Source organism: Sylvia atricapilla, chromosome 3 (assembly GCF_009819655.1).
Source record: "Sylvia atricapilla isolate bSylAtr1 chromosome 3, bSylAtr1.pri, whole genome shotgun sequence".
Lineage (NCBI taxonomy): Eukaryota > Metazoa > Chordata > Aves > Passeriformes > Sylviidae > Sylvia > Sylvia atricapilla.
Window position 1 is genome coordinate 45,736,723 of NC_089142.1, and position 18,106 is coordinate 45,754,828.

Here is an 18,106-nt window from a genome sequence, read left to right on the forward strand (position 1 = left end):
TTCTACAAGCAAAGAATTGCATCCAGTTATTCAGACCTTCACAGAGTGAAGGTCACTGCAGAGACCAGGCATGACACTTGGCACAGACTGCCCTCAGCAGCACTGCTGAACATCACTGCCACAGCAAGGCTGTCAGCACATGACAGACAGCCACACCATGCAGGATTTCAGGATACAGATGAGAAATTATGAAATATGTTAAAAAAAAAATAAAATCCAACAACCCAAGGTATTACAGCATGTGGAAAAAGGAGACTGCAACCCAGATAGTTCTAAAATACTAGGTTTTGTAAAAAATGAGCAAAAATAGGGATAATGAAATGCTTATCTATAATAAATGGGTGGCAAGGATAAAGAACTCCAAAGAGATCATACTCTCGACCTGACTTTTTTTTTTTCTTTTTTTTTTTTTTCCCCAGCTTTGGAGTCAAACACAGCCTCCTTTAAATACTAATTACTTGCTTTGGCAGCTACGCAATTCTATACGAATACTTTTCCAAAGTTAACGGTCCTTATTATGGAAACATAATAGCTACTTAAAGCACTTTCAAAATATGTCCTCCAAGTTGTATTTTAGCTAATAACATTTCCTATTCAAGATAATTTGGAAAGGGAAGAAATATCTTCAAAACCTGAAAAGCAAGTCAGCCAATGCAGTCTGATGAAACACACAATTCTGGTTATTCAGTGAAGTAGCCAAAGAAAATAACACACAGGTACTTGATTAGCTATTTCCTCACTTGTAAGAATTCAATAAATAATATCAAATGGTGTGTGTGATAGGTAAGTACACTGTTCAACTCGCTAAAGACCAATGCTCTCACTAAACACTTGAGACAGGGCAAAGTACCTATATTTCATTTCAGAAAAACTAGTGAACTCTGAACACATTTCCAGAAATTCTACAGAATTACACAGCAGGAAAGTTTTTATAAATCCTTTTCTGACAGATCCTATATCAGTACATTTTTTACTGGAGTGAAGCAAGCATGATCAAGTTAACACCAAATCCAAACAACAACTACAAACCACACAGCTCTGGTATGAGGCAAAAGGCACCCAGGCCAGGGACAGCCAAGCAGAAAGCAAAGTCTTTGCCCACAACCATTTTTATCTGGTCCACAGAAACACTGTCTCAGGAACAGGCCAACTAGCTTGAAGGTCTTAACCTTCAACTGTAAGGGATTTTGTCTGAGGGCAAGAAGCAAGCGGCACAGATCAAGGTTTAATCAAGCAGGTTGTATCAAACAACCACCCCAGGCTAATGGTGGCAATGTGTTCACCAACCTGAGCAATACACATAGCAAAGCAGAACTCCAAGGGAAAACATACTTTAGGAAGCTGTGAGTTAATTTTTATTAATGCTTTTTGAAACTGATGCAGAAGAATTTCCTGATAAAATAAGAACCACATCACACCACTACAAGGGTTCTCTACGCTTCAAGCTCCCTTATCCAAAACTAGGAGTTAGAGATTAAAATCAGCATTGCTTCTGGTTTCAGAAATATTACATACAATTCATGCTATTCTAAGAGGCGTTAACTTTTTACCAAAATGACACTGCCAATATGAGATACTGCCCCCTGAAAACCTCCTGACTGGTATTTCAGACTGCCATAGCAGCACCCAAACACAAAGGTCCTCATGCATGCCAGCAAGTATTGAGAACATTCCTCCACCACAAAAACTTGGTCTTCAAGTTTTTCTCCCTCACCAATAAATATCCCACTCTGCAATCCTTAAGGTTAATGTCAATATTTTAATTTGTACCATGCACTGGAAAACTCTGTTCTCTTGCCCCAAAAAATTCCACTCAGTAGTTGATGTCCAGCTGCAGTACTCACTCCAAAAAATGAAAACATGATTACTATTCCTGGGTAACACTTTCAGTTTCCATTTTCCAAATGCTTTGGAAAGAACAAAGTACCAAATTCACTTTTTTAAAAATGTAGTTCAGAAGATTTAGAATAATTACAACATTTCAAAGGAGCTAAAGTGTCTTAACTATTGCAGTTGTACTTCAGAGACCTCCCATCATATGAGAAACTACTCTACAAAGAAGTTAATGAAAAACTAGAAACAACTTGCCCAAGACCATAAGAAAAATAGGAGGATTTTAAAATAGTGCATGGTTCAAACAATTTTTTTATCCATATTATTCAAGTTTGAAGACTTTCAATGATGGTCTCTCTTGAACTCACAGGTAATTTAACATACATCCCAACTTCAGAATTAATTATCCACATCAAGGAACTGGCTTGAAAGACTACAATCACTCTGAAGCTAGAACTGTGACTATCACATCAGTTAATACAGATATTATCATTACAGTATATACTAATAATAGCTGCCTTAAATTAAGTGCACAGTACCATAAATAAGTAATAATTAAAGCGCACATTTTCTTAAGCAAAAAAAAAAAAAAGCACCATAAAACCATTTCAAGACTTAGCTAGGAAAAAAAGTAATAGAAAAAAACAACAATTCACCCCTCTAACAACACTAATGGAATTCAAGTATTTGTAACTTTGTAGGACAAAGCCTAGGAACACTATGGAGTTCACTGTCCTTCACAGTACTGCCTGGAACACAATGTCCATACAGGTATCTGGTTACATTCTGATCACTTTGTTTAATTGCTGCCAGACAGCATTAAGTTAATCACTCAGAAAGATATCACAAAGAGTTGCAAACCTTTTTCCCCCCTGAGAAAAGGCAAAATCACGATGCTGAAGTGCAACTAGAAGCCAACTGACAACCTCATCTGTAACACGGCAGCCAAGCCACTAAATACATCATGCCCAGCACTGATTACCTTAGGCAAGTTGCTCATGGATTTAATCCTACACTTAGCACATGGCCATATCCCTTTACAAAGGTAATAGTATGAGAAAAGAAGTCCATGACTGACTGGAAAAAGGGACATAATCCTTTCCAAAACATAGTTAGTTCTTGTGCTTTAGTGTTTTTATCGATATAGAAGCAGTCACTAAGCCAAAAGAACTACTAGATCAAAAATCTACACATGGTGCCTCTAGGGTGCATGTTCTTTACCAGACTAGGAAAGTAATTTTCTTTTACCGCTATCCTCCAAACATACCAAGCCTTATCCAGTCAACAGCTCAGCCAGCTCATTTTCATCCATGTGACAATCAGTCACAAATGGCAGCGGCTGTGAATCTACAGATTGAGCCTAATTTATTTCTAGCCAGCAGTACACATGTTGAATTTCAATGCACATGCATTAGCTCATTTTGAAACCTACATAAAAAACTCAAAATGTAAAACAGTAAGGATGGTAAGCAGAAATTTGAAAAGAAATCCCTGACCACATTAGCCCTTTAAAAGGTTTGTCTTTCTTCACCTTCACAGGCAGCAGCTAAAACTTCACAGCAGCTACAGCTGTTCCTACAACCCAGATCCAGACAAGTTCACTACAACTGGCTGGTTTTGGCCATGAAAAGAATGGATTAAACCAGCAGGCATTTACCTCATTCTGCTACTGTGAAGAGTTTCAGTAATGTCTGTGGACTGCATAGCTGGCCTCTGTGCTGATGCATCCCCCAGAGGTTTGGTGGGAACTTCCTTGGTGTTGCAAACAGAACATCACACGTGTCAGTCACAGGAAAGGACTTCTCACACAGAAAGAGCAGACATGCATCTCACCTGGACCTGGGCTTTCCTCTTAGTGGCACTGTTGCAAAACGCAGAATACGTAAAATTTTCTCAAGAAAGGATGTTCTTTAATTTTTGATCTTTTTATACCTTCAACCTAATCAACAAGAAGGGAGATTTAGTCTGTGAAAAAGAGAGCAGCCCACGGGCTCTAAGTGATGTCCAGGTGTTAGAAAGACAAATTACTGGTTGGTAGAATCGCCTTGTTAAGCTTTAGGGCCTGACAGGTTTCAGTGATCCCACACCTAGAGGGAGGTTAACAAAGCTGGGGAGAAGGATATACCACTGACAGCAGATACAAAGAATGCACAATTTATGGGTCACAAGGACATTGGACAGAATCCCCAAGATAAGGAAGAAACTAACAAACCTTGCCCAGAACCTGTGCTGAGTCAGCTCTGACTGGGTAAAAGGCAATTCTGCAGGGGAGATCCCGACCACCAACTCACAGATCATTGACCCAAAACCCATCACCCAAAAGAAGAGAAACACCGTGGGACTGATGAGCACGAGAAGTGAGGGAAGCATTAGCCAATAGAAGACAGAATGCTAATTAATACAAGCATTATGTAACATGTAGCCAATGGAACACTAATTCCTTTGTTTGCTGATATGTAAAAATAGCAAAAGGTCTTGATAGTTGCTGTGCTTGATTCGTGGAATTCCACTGGGCACTCAGGCTTGCAGAACTCTGAAATAAAATAATCAATGTCTCTCTAGAGTGTGTACTTATCAGCTTGTTGCCCACTGGGTAAAAAATCCAATTTTTGTGGACAACAGCAGGGTGGTACATCAACTCCCCATCAGGCAATAACTATGCAATCTTTAAAAACTGAGCATGTATCTTATCTGAAACATCTACAAGTAAACTTGAGGAGTGGGAACAATGCAACAAACTTACATCAACCAGACAGTCTCTACTATACAATATTAAAAAGGACTAGAGTGAAAATAGAATTTCCAAGGCTAATCCAGGTAAACAAAAGGAAAATGCTTTTTGGAATGGAGACAATACGCTCCAGTAAATACAGTATTTCTGATTTTTTTTTCCTCTAGTCCTTACAACTCCAGTTTTCAAAGAGGGGCTTAAATGCTTCTAAACTCATTGGTGTCCCTAATGAACTCGACTAGGTCTCACTCCAAACACGATAGCTCAGTATATACACAGAGTAACACAAAGAGGCAGCACTTTTCCCCGTCCTCTACTACCTCCATGACCTAAAGTCTACCCATTAAACCCTTTAGAACAACCTAAAAACACATCCAAAAGGCAGAAATTTGTGTGTCATTTTAGATGTTACTCTTCTCAAAATACAACATTTCCAAATTCCTGAATGCTGTATGGTTTACTATTCCATTTTTCAATAATTTCATAGACTTGCCAATGTCAGGTGGCATAAATGACTAACTCGGGAATCATAATGCAATCTGTGAGATTTTTAAATAATTACTTTTTTGGTTGGTTGGTTAAAAAAAAAAGCCTTTCAAGAAAATAGAGAGGTTTTGTCGAAATTAGCATTCTAAGCTTAAATCTACTATAAATTGTCAGATACATTCACATACAGAGCAACTGATTACTACAAGTAGGCTTTTTAAAGAGATACTTGACTTCCATCATATACACTATGAGAAATAGGCAGAATAACCATTACACACAGCTTTGCCTGCTGGAAAACCTGCCATGTTCCAGTCAGACTAAAAGAGTTCATAATAAAATACCAACTGCATCATATTATTAATAGACACTCTGTGTTATCACAGCACCCTATGAGAAACTGAAACAGATTTTGCTTTATAATCAGTAGAACAACCCGAAATGTATCTCTAAATCACACCAGTGATATAGCTATCCTTTTCCCCCTTTACTCCTCTGTAAACCAGTTTATGAACTCGGGGAAATGTGCATGTTGGAGAACAAGGCAAGTTCTTAATGTGATGCTAAGTTACTAGTCATTAAACACGACGCCCCTGACATTGCCTGCTCCCACAGAGCCTCACGAAAGATGCTGAATACCTATAAATCCCCCACAAACTTCACCGAACATAAACGATGTGTACTTCATGCATGAGGAGATAGCTGATTAAAAGGACAAAAAGTGAATCTGAGCACTGATAAGGTTTTCTATCATTTAAAAAAAAAAAGAAGCTTTTTCCCAGCTATAATTTCACTAGACTGAGAGTGGGAAGTAGAGGTCTCTTCATATCAATGTGAGGAGACTAACCATATGCTCTTCTCTTTATTCCAGTAGCTTCTAATGCAGAAATTTAAAAGCAAATCTTTGTAGCACAGATACCTTCTAACTGCTAACAACAATTTCGGATTACTTCACATCACAGACAGTCTAAGATCTACGTAATACCAGACCACTGGAAATCTTATTAAAATTATTAAATCCATTAAAATTTAGCATTTACACAACAATAATAAAACTTTGTATTTGCAAGGAAAGAAGGCACAACTTCAGTCACTGCCACCCTCAATCCAAATTGATTGATGAAAATTCAAAGACTTCAACCAGCTACAGGGTTGTTGCCATTGCTAAAATTAGACTGATTCCTAAGTATCTGGAGCAACTGAGAACTGTGAATTTCATACAAGTACATTCATAGCAGATTGGGGTAAGCAGACTTGACAGGCTGTTTGTAAGGGTAAAAACTGAAGTGTTCATATTAAACCCTGAAAGCTGTAAAATTATTCTGCTTCTCCAGGTAGCTTCTTCCAGCATTTGCTACATTTAAGGAGAGGAGAGAGCTGCACCTGATTCTATTTCTTTACAGACAGACTTGATTACAGATAATGAACAGATTTAGGAAATACTTCCCTGCCAGAAAGGATACCACACATGAGGATTTGCTACCTTAAAACAAAGAGCAGCAGCAGCAAGGAGAAAAATACCTCTGAAATAAAGAGGAAACAAATTTTATTTGTCAGCGAGTTACATACCAAGGTCATAGAAACAGGGTCCTAAGACTATGCCAAAAAAAGAACCTGCCATTTGCTTATAAAATCATTTAAGAAGAATGCTTGCAATTAACTACAAATGTGAAGAAACTACCTGTCTGGTTTTGGATTTTTTTTAATCCTAAAGCCATACCGTAACTACACAGTGCAGCTTCATGTGCATCATAGCTCTTTCTATGCAGTGCTAAATCTGGCTAAATACTGCAACTTTGATAGGTGGGAAATTACTATCAAATCACCAAATAGTAGGAAGCCTGTACTTCACTGGAGTCTTTTTTAGCAAGAATCTGTTTGAAATACCAGGTGCAGATTTTTTTTCTAAATCTCTATAATACATTAGGTTTGCCTATAGCAGAATGAGCAGAGTTATTGACCCAGTGTAAAACCTAACAGAAGGGCAATGGCCTAAAAGCTGCAGTTACTCAGTTTTCCTTTTCTGATTCATGACATCATCAAATGCTTCCCCTAAAGCCCATATTCAGAGATTTATCACAAATTTTTTGTTCTTTTCCTTCAGACATCCTAACTCAAACCATCTACAGTGAAATTATCAATTCTCAATGCCAGACCTACATGGAAGCTTGCTAACACAATGTGGGTGTAATTCTTAAGTAGTAAATTAGCCTTCAGGTACTAAAGCTGCACTCAGATCACAAATAACAAGCAAGACCCAAATTCCATACAAGCAGAGTAGGACAGAGTGAGACAGAGCATATTTATTACAGTTAAAGAGTTGCAAAGTTGAAATAACACCTTCACAATAAAGCAGGACTGGAATGAAACTCCATAAAGTCACCACAAGGTCTAATTTAATTCAGCCGGAAACGTAAAAAAATAATAATTTTTTATGATTTTTCTTTGATAGAGCATCTCCATTTTTTTCCTCACTTTAGTGTCAGGAGATGAGGATTTTTTGAAGACAGAGGTCTTAATTCCAGCCACTAAGATACTTGCTACTTCTCAAAAACAAACAAGGTCTTTAGTCAGCTATCATATCTGTTCCTGGGGGAAGGGAGGGGCATTCTGCTTCCTTTGAAATTTAGAACTCCATGTCCCATAGTCAGAATAGGCTACTGTCCCAATCTGAGGTTTAAGAACATCACTTGATGAAGTTTTATGCCGTTTTTCCCCCTCACTGAAGTGACACTAGCAGTAGAATAAATGGCATTCTACTTATAACAAGTCTTTTGGTTGTTCTGAAAATCAAGTTAAATTTGGCAATTTGTCTACCTCTTTCTCATTTGAAGCATGACAGAACTTAGCAAAGGAACAACTGGTTATCCAGTACAATGACTGGTTTTAATCAAAAGATATGAACATAAGCTAACTTTGAAATCTTCAATGCCCCTGGGAACAAGACAACAACTGATACAGAAACTCCATTTCAGGAACAGACACATTCAAAGACATGAGCTGACACCCACTCTCAGCTGCACTGACAATAATTAACACAAGCAACAAACACAGCATTTTTGAATGTGCAAGGTGTTAAACCATAGCATGAATCCATGGTAATTTATTATTAACACAGGTGAGAATCTTCTCTAAACACCTCTGAATTTGCAGAATTCATTACTTATAAGAAGTATCTCTCTCAAAACAACCAACTTCAGAGTGAAACATGCTGCTAGAAATGCCATGCATGAATGGCCCTTGTATCTCCTCAGGCTCTCAGGCCCCACAACGTAACCAATGAGGTGGGAAAGTCAGGGACAATCACAGCCAGAGCTGAATCCCAGCATTACCTGTGTGACTGCTTCCAAGTGTTCTAATAAAGATGGAAAAACAAAGAGGGACAAAAGAAGCAGAAAACCTGGCCACACAAAAAGGATTGATTCTTCCTTCAACTAATGCATGAGGAAAGTAGATACATTGCTTCAAAATAGCAAAGCATACTTCCAGATGAAGCTTCCATTCCAGCAGATTTAGCTTCTGCCTCTAAGTCAATTGCCTATGACTCTTATTTTCACTTGACTGCAAAAAGAAATCAATAGCATTTTCTACTTAACTCAGCACGGAGTGAAAAAAAAAATTATACCGCACACAAGGCCCACTTTATGGGAAATCATGTTTAAAGCCACACTGTCCCAGACTGTCCTCATTCTATATATGTGTGCTTACATTTAGCCCAGAACCCTGACACTTAACTGAGCAACCTGACACTCCCAGCACACAGGGAAGCTATGGCCATTGCTCTGCCTATTGGAAAATCTATCTTCAGTGTAGAGTATTTCAGGATCATGGATTTTGTAGAAAACAGATGACAACTGAGGGAGAAGCGAGCAGTTCTACAGTGGCCTCATTTGAAAATATTGTTTTTAAGATTGCTAAGCCCAGAAAAGACAGAAGCAAACATGAACATGAACCACAAATGCCCTTCAGGGATCCACTCTTTCAATAATCTCAGCTTCTCCAATCTCTCTCACAACCAGAAAAGTCAGTTTTGCTTTCCAATAAAGTAAAATTTTAAAAAGAATAAAAGATTAAAACCCCCAATCTCAACACACCAACCGAAAAAACCAACCCACACTTACAGACACCCATTTCGTACAGGTTAGTCAACACTATCTCCAAAACATTTCTTTCCTCCAGTCTTATTAGATACACTAGTATTTCATAAAGTCCCTCAAACAAACTCTCACCACTAAATAAAAGGATTGTACTCCCACAGAAAAGTCTAAAAAATTTTAATAAAAAATTCAGATATAGAGGTTAAGTTTCAGCTGATTTAAAGACTTTCCCTGGACTTTGTCAACAACAAATTTTGGTTTAAAATATTTTTGCACTTTTTTCTTCTTTAATCTGTTGAGATATTGAACTTCAAAAGAGGTATAATGATTTCGAGTATGATCACAGCTACCATTGTTATCTGTCAGTCATCTAACTTAGAGTCAAGCAAACCATGTAAACCACGCTCCAAGAGCTGGCAAGTCTTTTACAAACCTATATTATTTGGAAAACATGAAACTCAAGTTAAGTCAAAATAATAAACTTCTTGTGTTTGCTACACAAGTAGAAACTGTTCTTCATTTCCTTAAGTCACATACTGAGCTAGCCAATTTATTCTAAATCCAGTTGTCCTGGACCAGTTTCAGCATTCCTTCAAACAAATGCACTCTTATTGAAACATAAATCTTTTTAAAATTCTAACAATTTGTTTCAAAAAAAAAAACCAAACAAAAAAACCCCCACAACTGCAGTGTGTGTCAGTTCTCAAATGCAAGCAAAGGAGCTCAGAGAAGGACACATCTTTGTAAGCAGAATGTAAGAGCTGCCTATCACTGCTGCTAACAATGCCTTCATGATCACACACAGACTGACCTCCTACTGGACCGAACATAAAGCAGCAGCAAGAGCACACAGTCACTTCACAACACAGAATTCAGTTGCTACAAACAGAGGACAAAGGCGCCTCCTGACCCAAGTCTATGCAAATCATGAGCTTGATTAGGGCCGCAGAAGAGGCAAATGGCATTTCAGAAGGCATTTTCAAAACATAGGTGGAAAATTAACGTTACTGGTAAATCTCCAGTGCAATTTTGTTAGGATATTCCACAGAAATGCTGGTTACTTGAACAAACACATCTGCAGCATTAAGAACCACAGCAATTTCTGGGGCTTCAGGGTTTTTGCTGATTTTTTGGTTTCTTTTTAAATCACGCATGATGTGAAAATACCCATGTGGAAAATACATTTATGAAAAACACCTCTACACATCTACCCACAATGTAACACGTTAGATTGGATGATCCCCAAAATACAACATATTAATTTGCTATGTCAATACTTCTTCACATGAGAAGTATTTAGCTTCTGACCTAGTCCATGGTCTATCTTGCTTTGCACCCTATTACCAGATGGAGGGCAGAAAAGAAATTGTTCTTCCTCTTCAACCTCTTACTTCCTTTTCCTGCAGCTCTACTGGAAAGCTCTTAACCTCCTCACTCAGTAACAGGAACCTTCTTGCCTGCTTCATTTCTTTAAAAAAAAATCAAAAAACACCACTAAACTACGAAAGCTTTTCCTTCACATCTTATGGGCTAATTTATGTACAATCCTTTCCTTGGAGGCTTGGGAAAAACTCATCTGTTTCTCTAAAACACAACCCCTTCTACATCTTACTGACCCTCTTTCTTCCTCAAGCTCCTACCACTACCACACCACCTTTGTGCTTGCCACAGTATCAGACAGGAACATCAGGCAAACGCGATTTGCTTTCTGAAAGGTGATGGTGCACTTTACAGCTCATTTCTGCACTTTGTTTCAGGGAGAGTAACAGAAGAAACGACATAACAGCCATGGGAGAAACCATATACAAGAGTCTGTGGGACTAAAAATTACTCATCACCACTTGCACTATAGTCTTGGGCAGGAAGCAAAGCCATGGTATAGTTGCAACAGCAGCTCTCATTAGGGCACAGATATGAAGTACTAATTATCTCTTCCTAGATGGGAACTTTTCTATTAAAGTGCATGGCAGGGAACTAGTTAGACAGGTTTGGTTTAGTTCTGCTGCTCTTTCTCACACATATTCAGAGCGTTAAGTGGTTAAGAGGTATTTTCAGGATTTGCAGGTAAATCTAGTATTTAGGTTTTCTTTGATTTGGAGAGATTTTAGCAAGGCATAAACACCTTCAGCCATTCTACCCTCCTCAAAATAAGAAGTTTCATCAGGAAAAGAAAAAATATGAAAGTGGAAAGAAAATCACAGGTTTTCAGATACCATAAATTATAAGAGATTTTCCTGCAGAGAGAAGTAACTGTTTAGGATCTAATGCATTGCATTTTGACTTTGGTCAATAATTCTGTGATTTAGCCTGTCACAGGTTTATATTAGTAAAGAGCAACTACAGCACAACACTCAAATTACTTATGTTCAAGGCGATGTCAAATAGAGCAAGTAAGAAAATGTAAAGGTATAAATCATTATAGACTCTCAAATGTCTTATCAGCTTGCATTGGTAAATATTATTCCAGTTTCACATTCAAGAAAGTATAATCCTTACCACATCAGTGAGTTGTTGCTCTTTTAAGACTAAATGCAACTGCAGTACACAAGTATTCATTCCCCCGTCATTTTGCCACCAACGTTGCTCATTTGCAGCATTTAGTTAACTTGAGTGCAAGATTCATCTCCTGACAAACTCCTGCTATAGAACTTACATTACAAAATAAGAATATGGGGAGAACAGTACACAAATTAATTGCTATACAAATATTGATTTGAGAGAGCAAGCAGATTACCTTTACCTCTTCTACATTTTAAGTTTTCTACCACCACAGCAACCTAAGCCAACCTCTAAACAATTTAACAGTATTAGAAGAAATACCAAATACACCAAGCTGCCCCAGGAGAAATTCTATTTTTGCAATGGAGCCTTGTTTCATAGCAAATAATTTTTTTCAAAAAAATGTAAATCAAATAAAAAAACCTAAAACAAACAAAAGCTGACACGCCCACAACCACAACCAGCATTCCTGTGTTAAGATTATATATTTGTCTTGGCTATATACTTCATCCCTCTTTCTCCCCCCATGTCCTACCTTTCATAGAACCATAGAATGGTGTGGGTTGGAAGCAGTTTTAAATATCACCTAGTTCCACCCTTCTTCCATGTGCAGGGAAACCTTTCATTAGACCACATTGCTCAGAGCACCATGCTACCTGGCCTTGAACACTGCCAGGAAGGGGGGCTCAACTCTTATGTGGACTTAGATGTTGTGAATTAAGAACCTTATATTAATGGTTCTGCACACCAAAATCAGTCCAAGGAGGAAAACAGACTCTACTCTTCAGTTACAAGCTTATACTACTGAAAAATAGAGGAAAGAAGAGGGAAAGAATATTTCATTTATCTTTCCCTTCCTAATCCACAGTGAGTTTCTGGACTTGCATCATTGCTGCCCAGTTCTCAAAAGGGAATTCCATATTTGGCAACTAAGGTGAAATCTGTCTAATGTCAACTCTCCTTTAATAGTTACAGGTACAGTAACAATAAAGTAATCTGACAAGTTACAGAAGTATACTACTACAGTAGCATATAAATGTACACACTTGGTTCAGCTGATACATTGTAAGTACAGGGCAGTGCCAAACCTTTCATACTTGCCAAAGGATAACAGGGCAGGAGGGTCTGCCAGGGCAGCGCCAGCTACTGAGCTGGCAGTGAGCCTGGGAGCTGCCCAGGGTACAAATCCTGACCCTTCTACTGCCATCATTTTGAAAGCTGATCGCTTTGTATTTGTCATTCCTTCAGTAACAAGATTAAAAAGCACATACTTGTTTTTTGAAAGGTGTTCTGAAATATACAGATGCAACTAAAATGACAAGGGGTTTTTTTTTATTTATTCTATAGATAAATAGATAGGTAATATTTATAATAACTGTTGTTGCCCAAATGCAGATAATGAGTTGGATAAAAAATAAAATAGCCCTAGACTGAGAAAAGGCAGCCACCTCAATTGTTTGTTTACAGGAAAGCAATAAATAGAAAAGTTTTATTCACATGAAGATACAGCTTTTGCAAGTGTTGCATCTGCTGTTGCTGCTACAGAATGAAGAACAGACTGGCCTATTTTCTACTTGACTCAAGTATCCCACTATTCCCTGCGCTCCTGACTAACCAGCAGTGGTATCTTTTCAGTTTGCTGATTCATGCAAACATCCACCTGTAGGTAGACTGACATCCTGGTGATGGAACAGAAATACTCTGTAGTTGTCTGGACTCAAAGACTGAGCATTTTGAAAAAGTAAAAGAAAATAACTCGGGCATACACAACAAACAGAATTACCAAACCTCACTCATCCTAAAACCTGCCTCTCATATGAGGAGGAGATACAAGAAGTGAAACAACAAGCACAACATTGTAGCTGAAAATGTGATCAAAGAAGTGGCAAGGATCGTAATGAGCAGAGGTAGGCATGAAACAAAACTACATTTTCCTAACCATGACTGGAAAAGCTGCACTCTTTACTTTACTGAGCAGATGCAGATGTGTCCAAAAAAATACTTAGCAAAAGTCAACATGATGCTTTGAAGCGGTACACGAACAAAAAAACTGTAACAGATTTTCCAACTACATAAAGAGCTAAACACCTAATATTGACAACTGAATTGCAATCATGAGGCTTACACAATGATTTCCCTCATCAAAGTCACTGGTCTGGTTTTCGAGCACATGAAATAAAGGACTGGACAGCTAAGATAAATACTTATTTTATACATCTTCTGGACTACAGAGGTATTAATGGAAGTTCTGTAAACCCAGGTGCCTAATTCAGCTAAATGTATAACAAAAGTAGCACCTCCAGACCTCATCAGACCACACAAATACTACTGAACTAAATAGAAGCTGCAGCTGCTCAAAATCTTTAAAAACATAATGATGCCATGCATTCAAATGTAACACCAACATTGTTCAAATCTGACTATTTAAAGAAAAAAATCTTCTGACTTTCACAGAAATCAGCTCACTAGAAACATCCCCAAATGATCTTCTACTCCAGTCTGAAAAAGTCAAACTAAGTTGTTACTTTGTCAAAAAACTGCTTTTATGCACAAGCCATTCACAGAGATCTAAGCAACACAACCACTTTTTTTACAAGCATTTTATCGAACAGCTTGCCAAGCTCCATATAAACACATTTTACTATTTCATAAAATTCATATGCCAACTTTTTGAAACATGAAGTGACAAGTTCTCTGTGGAATTTCTGAAGAGCTACAAGGTTCTTATTGCCCTCAGCCTCCTGAGACTGTAAATTGACTATACAAAGCAAGAAGCCAGAATCTTTCTCTTTTATACAGGAATGCCTCGCAAATTGGAAATACTGAAACAGTCTCTGCAATCAGCTAAGGAAGAATTCCTTTACATGATGCTCAAAAGCCCCCAGTGATCAGCACACAATAAATACGCACCACTGCTAGATTTCTTTTGCTAATTTCTTTCATTAGGGACCCCTTAAAGCTCAGAACTAATGCTAAATATCCTCCAACCTGCAGACATACTTTAGCTAGGTGTTTACATACAGAAATCATCAGATATTAATGGTTTTAGCTGTTTTCTAATTTTTTTTCCTAAGTTGTTCACATCTTACCCAGGGATCTAAAGTTACACAAAAGCATCTAAGAGTGAACTCAACAATGCCACAAAATAAAGACCAAGAAAAAAAGAAAAAATAAGCCCCTTTCCAAGCTTCATGAAGTAAAGCTTCTGAGTATACAGTACAGTTGAATTTGTGCCATGTTATATTATATGCCAATCTATCTGACAGCACTGAAACTTTGCACTTCCTTTTACCAGTTGGTTTTCTTACAGCTCAAGGTCTCCCTTTGATTACTCCCCAGCTCTGACATATCAGCTATCTTTTTATCATATTTACTTTCCCTTTACTACCTGTTTGCATTTGTCATAATACTATTATTGTAGGGATTTTGTAGATGTCCTTTATGGTGCTTTGTAGCAGCAATGTAATTCCTATGATGGTTTTTCATTGCAGATGATGGAAATGAAAAATATCTGGTTTTAACTTACATCAAATTTCTTTCTTTCATAAAACAGTAAATCCAAAGCTCTGCCTTTTTTTATGCTGCTCTTACAAGCAGCAATTTTAGGCTTACTGTATCAAAGAACAGCAACAAACATTTAACTAGCATTTTTGGTGGTTTTATAACTACTTCCTTTCATATATCCCACGTATGTTTTACACATATGTATAAATGCTTAGGGAAAAAAAGTAACCATGACCATTTAACTCAAAAATATTGGAAGAGCTCAGTGGCAGCTCTAAAACCTGGAAAAGCTTTGATATTTCAAGCTAGCTATGCTCTAGTATTTCTAAGGTAGCATAGCAAGCTAGTCAAAATCAGGCCTCATCTCCCAGTATTTAATCCTTCACTGGAATTAGTGTCTACTTTTATTAATCACTTTTATACTACAACCTCCTCATTCAGAGTTTAAATTTTCAAGAAACACATGAATGCCATTTATTCCTACAGAAGAATCCCTAGACTTCTCTACTAATCTAAAGCAGCAGCATTCCCTTAACCAATTCCAAATTTTTATTTAAAAGTTGTCACTTTTCCACATTCAGACTCTTCTTTTGCAAAGTTTCAGTTGGCTATAATGGAAGGCTATTCCCTTTGGCATTCTGACAGAAAGGAATCACCTCCAATTCACAGGTATATTTTATCCAACCTCACAGTATGCTTAGAATACTCTGCAAACACAGCCTGTGTTTGTGCACCAAGCACACACCACAGTGAAAAAGTGCTCAATGGCTCTTCTGAAAGCGAAGGATTCTATTTGCAAACCACACCTGCATGAGAGCCTTGCTCAGGCCTCAGGACTGCTCCTCTTCAACAACTACATGCCAGCCAAGCAAACCCAAATCGCAACCCTAGCTCCCCATTGCTCTCTCAAACCACAGTACCATGAAAATGGCATCCACGGAATACCTATCCCATGGTGCCAGCTATCTCTTCCCCAAAGAAGAGAAGAGAAGAAACCTCGCTCAGCCAACATACAGTGAGGGGCTTAATGCCTAAAGGACCTCTCTGGATCAAGCCAGCAGCCAGGTGTTTGGGGACAGGGACTTGTACTCTGCTCTCTCACGGGAAACTGATGGAGACACACCAGTGAGTAGGTACTGGACAGCTCTGCCTGCAAGGAGCATCCCAGACAGGCCATCAAGCCAAGCGTGCCCGGCGCTGGGATCAGAGGGGTACCTGGGGCTGGGGACACACCGGGGACCAACACACGCCCCGGGAGGGAGCGGCCGGGGAGGGGCCTCGGGAGCCAGGTGCCCCTCGCTTCTCAATCCGCCACAAGTAATCGGAACAGGTCGCCGAAGTACCAACGCGGTGACACAAAAGACGAAAGCGACGACCTGAAACACGACGACCCCAGGGCACAGCCTGCTGACACCGCACCAACAGAGACGGCGGGGGGAAGCGGAGCAGAGCAGGATGAGCTTTAGGGTGGACGGTAGATAGAACTGCTTACATAAAGGGTGATTAGACATTGGAATGGGCTGCCCAAGGAGGTGGTGGAGTCACCGTCCCCGGAGGTATTTAAGGAAAGACTGGATGTGGCACTTAGTGCCATGGTCTAGTCGAACGCGGTGATGTTCGGTCATAGGGTAGACTCGATGACCTCAGAGGGTTTTTCCAGCCTAATTGACTCCGTGACTCCGAGCAGCCGGCAGCGATCGGCGGGGCCGGGGCAGCCGGGCCCGCTCCCGGCGCGGGCGGGGGATACCCGGGCGGGCTCGGCGCCCCAGCCCCCGCGCTGCCAGAAACTTTCCGAGGAGGGAGGGAGGGAGGGAGGACGGGAGGGCGCTGGTGAGGGGGGGCGGGTTGGAAGGGGGTGCTCGGCGCGGCCCTTACCCGTCCTTGCGGCGGGCCTTGTAGACGTGCCCGTAGGTGCCTCTGCCCACCTTGCATCCCTCGTACTCGAACAGGTCCTCCACCCGCTCGCGCTCGGCCGCCAGCTTCGACTTGAACTCGTAGTCCATGTCTCGCCCATGGGCGGGGAGGACGGGCGGGCAGGGGGACGCGGGGGCCGGATCAGCACCCGCAGCTGGCGAAGCCCCCTCCCGGCGCCGCCATGTCCGGGGCTCGGCGGGGGCGGCGAGCGAGGGGGCCGGGGGGGGCGGTTTGTTTTTGTTTTGGTTTGGGGCTTTTCGGCGGGGGGGAGGGGGGCGCGCTCCGCCGCCGCCACCCGCTTCAACTGGGCTCCTCGCGGCGCGGCGCGCGGGGTGCCGGGAGTCGTAGTGCGGCTGCGGGAGCCGGCCCCGCCGCCGCAGGCGGGACTCCGGAGCGGCAGAACTACAAATCCCGGCATGCCCCGGGCCGCCCCGGCCGGGCGGCGTCGGCGCATTGACCTCCCCGGAGACACCGGAGCGTTTCAGCGGCCGCTGGGAACTTGCTGACTCTTCACATTGCGCGCAGAGGCGGGAGCGACAAGGTCGGCCGGACGAGACGCCTCTGGCTGGAAGGCAGCTAGGGAGGGAGGACCAGAGGAATGGACGGCGGGCATGCACCCCATGCTGAGGGGCGCCGAACAGTGCTGCGACTTGTTTATCTCGCCAGCTGCCATTCATGGTCCGGCCCCGCCTCCCTGCGGGATGCTGCCCTGTGATTGGTCAGTGCTGCCCCGCCGCGCGGCGGGCGGGGCGGGGCTGGGCGGGGCTGGCTGGCCTCAGCGCTGTGGCGCTGCGGGTCCATGTTGGAAACGGGAGTTCTTGGAGGGTTCGTCCTTTCGAGTCAGATGCTGCTAAATAAAGCGATTACAGAAATACAGGGGCACATACTGTGTTTGCGGTCAGATACTCCCCAGGCCTATTGCTGCCACTTTATGATCCGATGCCGTAGAAAGGCTGTGCCGCTTCAGCCCCGAGCAGAGAGATTTTTAGACAACCGCGGCGCTGCATTGAGGTTCAGATTTCATAAAAGTACTTCGAGATCA

The 18,106-nt window shown here is 40.9% G+C and overlaps 1 protein-coding gene across 1 annotated transcript in view; it reads right to left on the reverse strand.

Annotated features, from left to right (window-relative positions):
• Window positions 1-17,729, reverse strand: part of CDK19 (cyclin dependent kinase 19) — a 119,393-nt gene extending 101,664 nt beyond the window's left edge. Inside the window, exon 1 of the mRNA XM_066315259.1 lies at window positions 17,026-17,729. Coding sequence (XP_066171356.1) covers window positions 17,026-17,153 — 128 coding nt within the window. The 5' untranslated portion in view covers window positions 17,154-17,729. The remainder of the gene's footprint in view (window positions 1-17,025) is intronic.
• Between the last annotated feature and the right edge of the window lie 377 nt (window positions 17,730-18,106).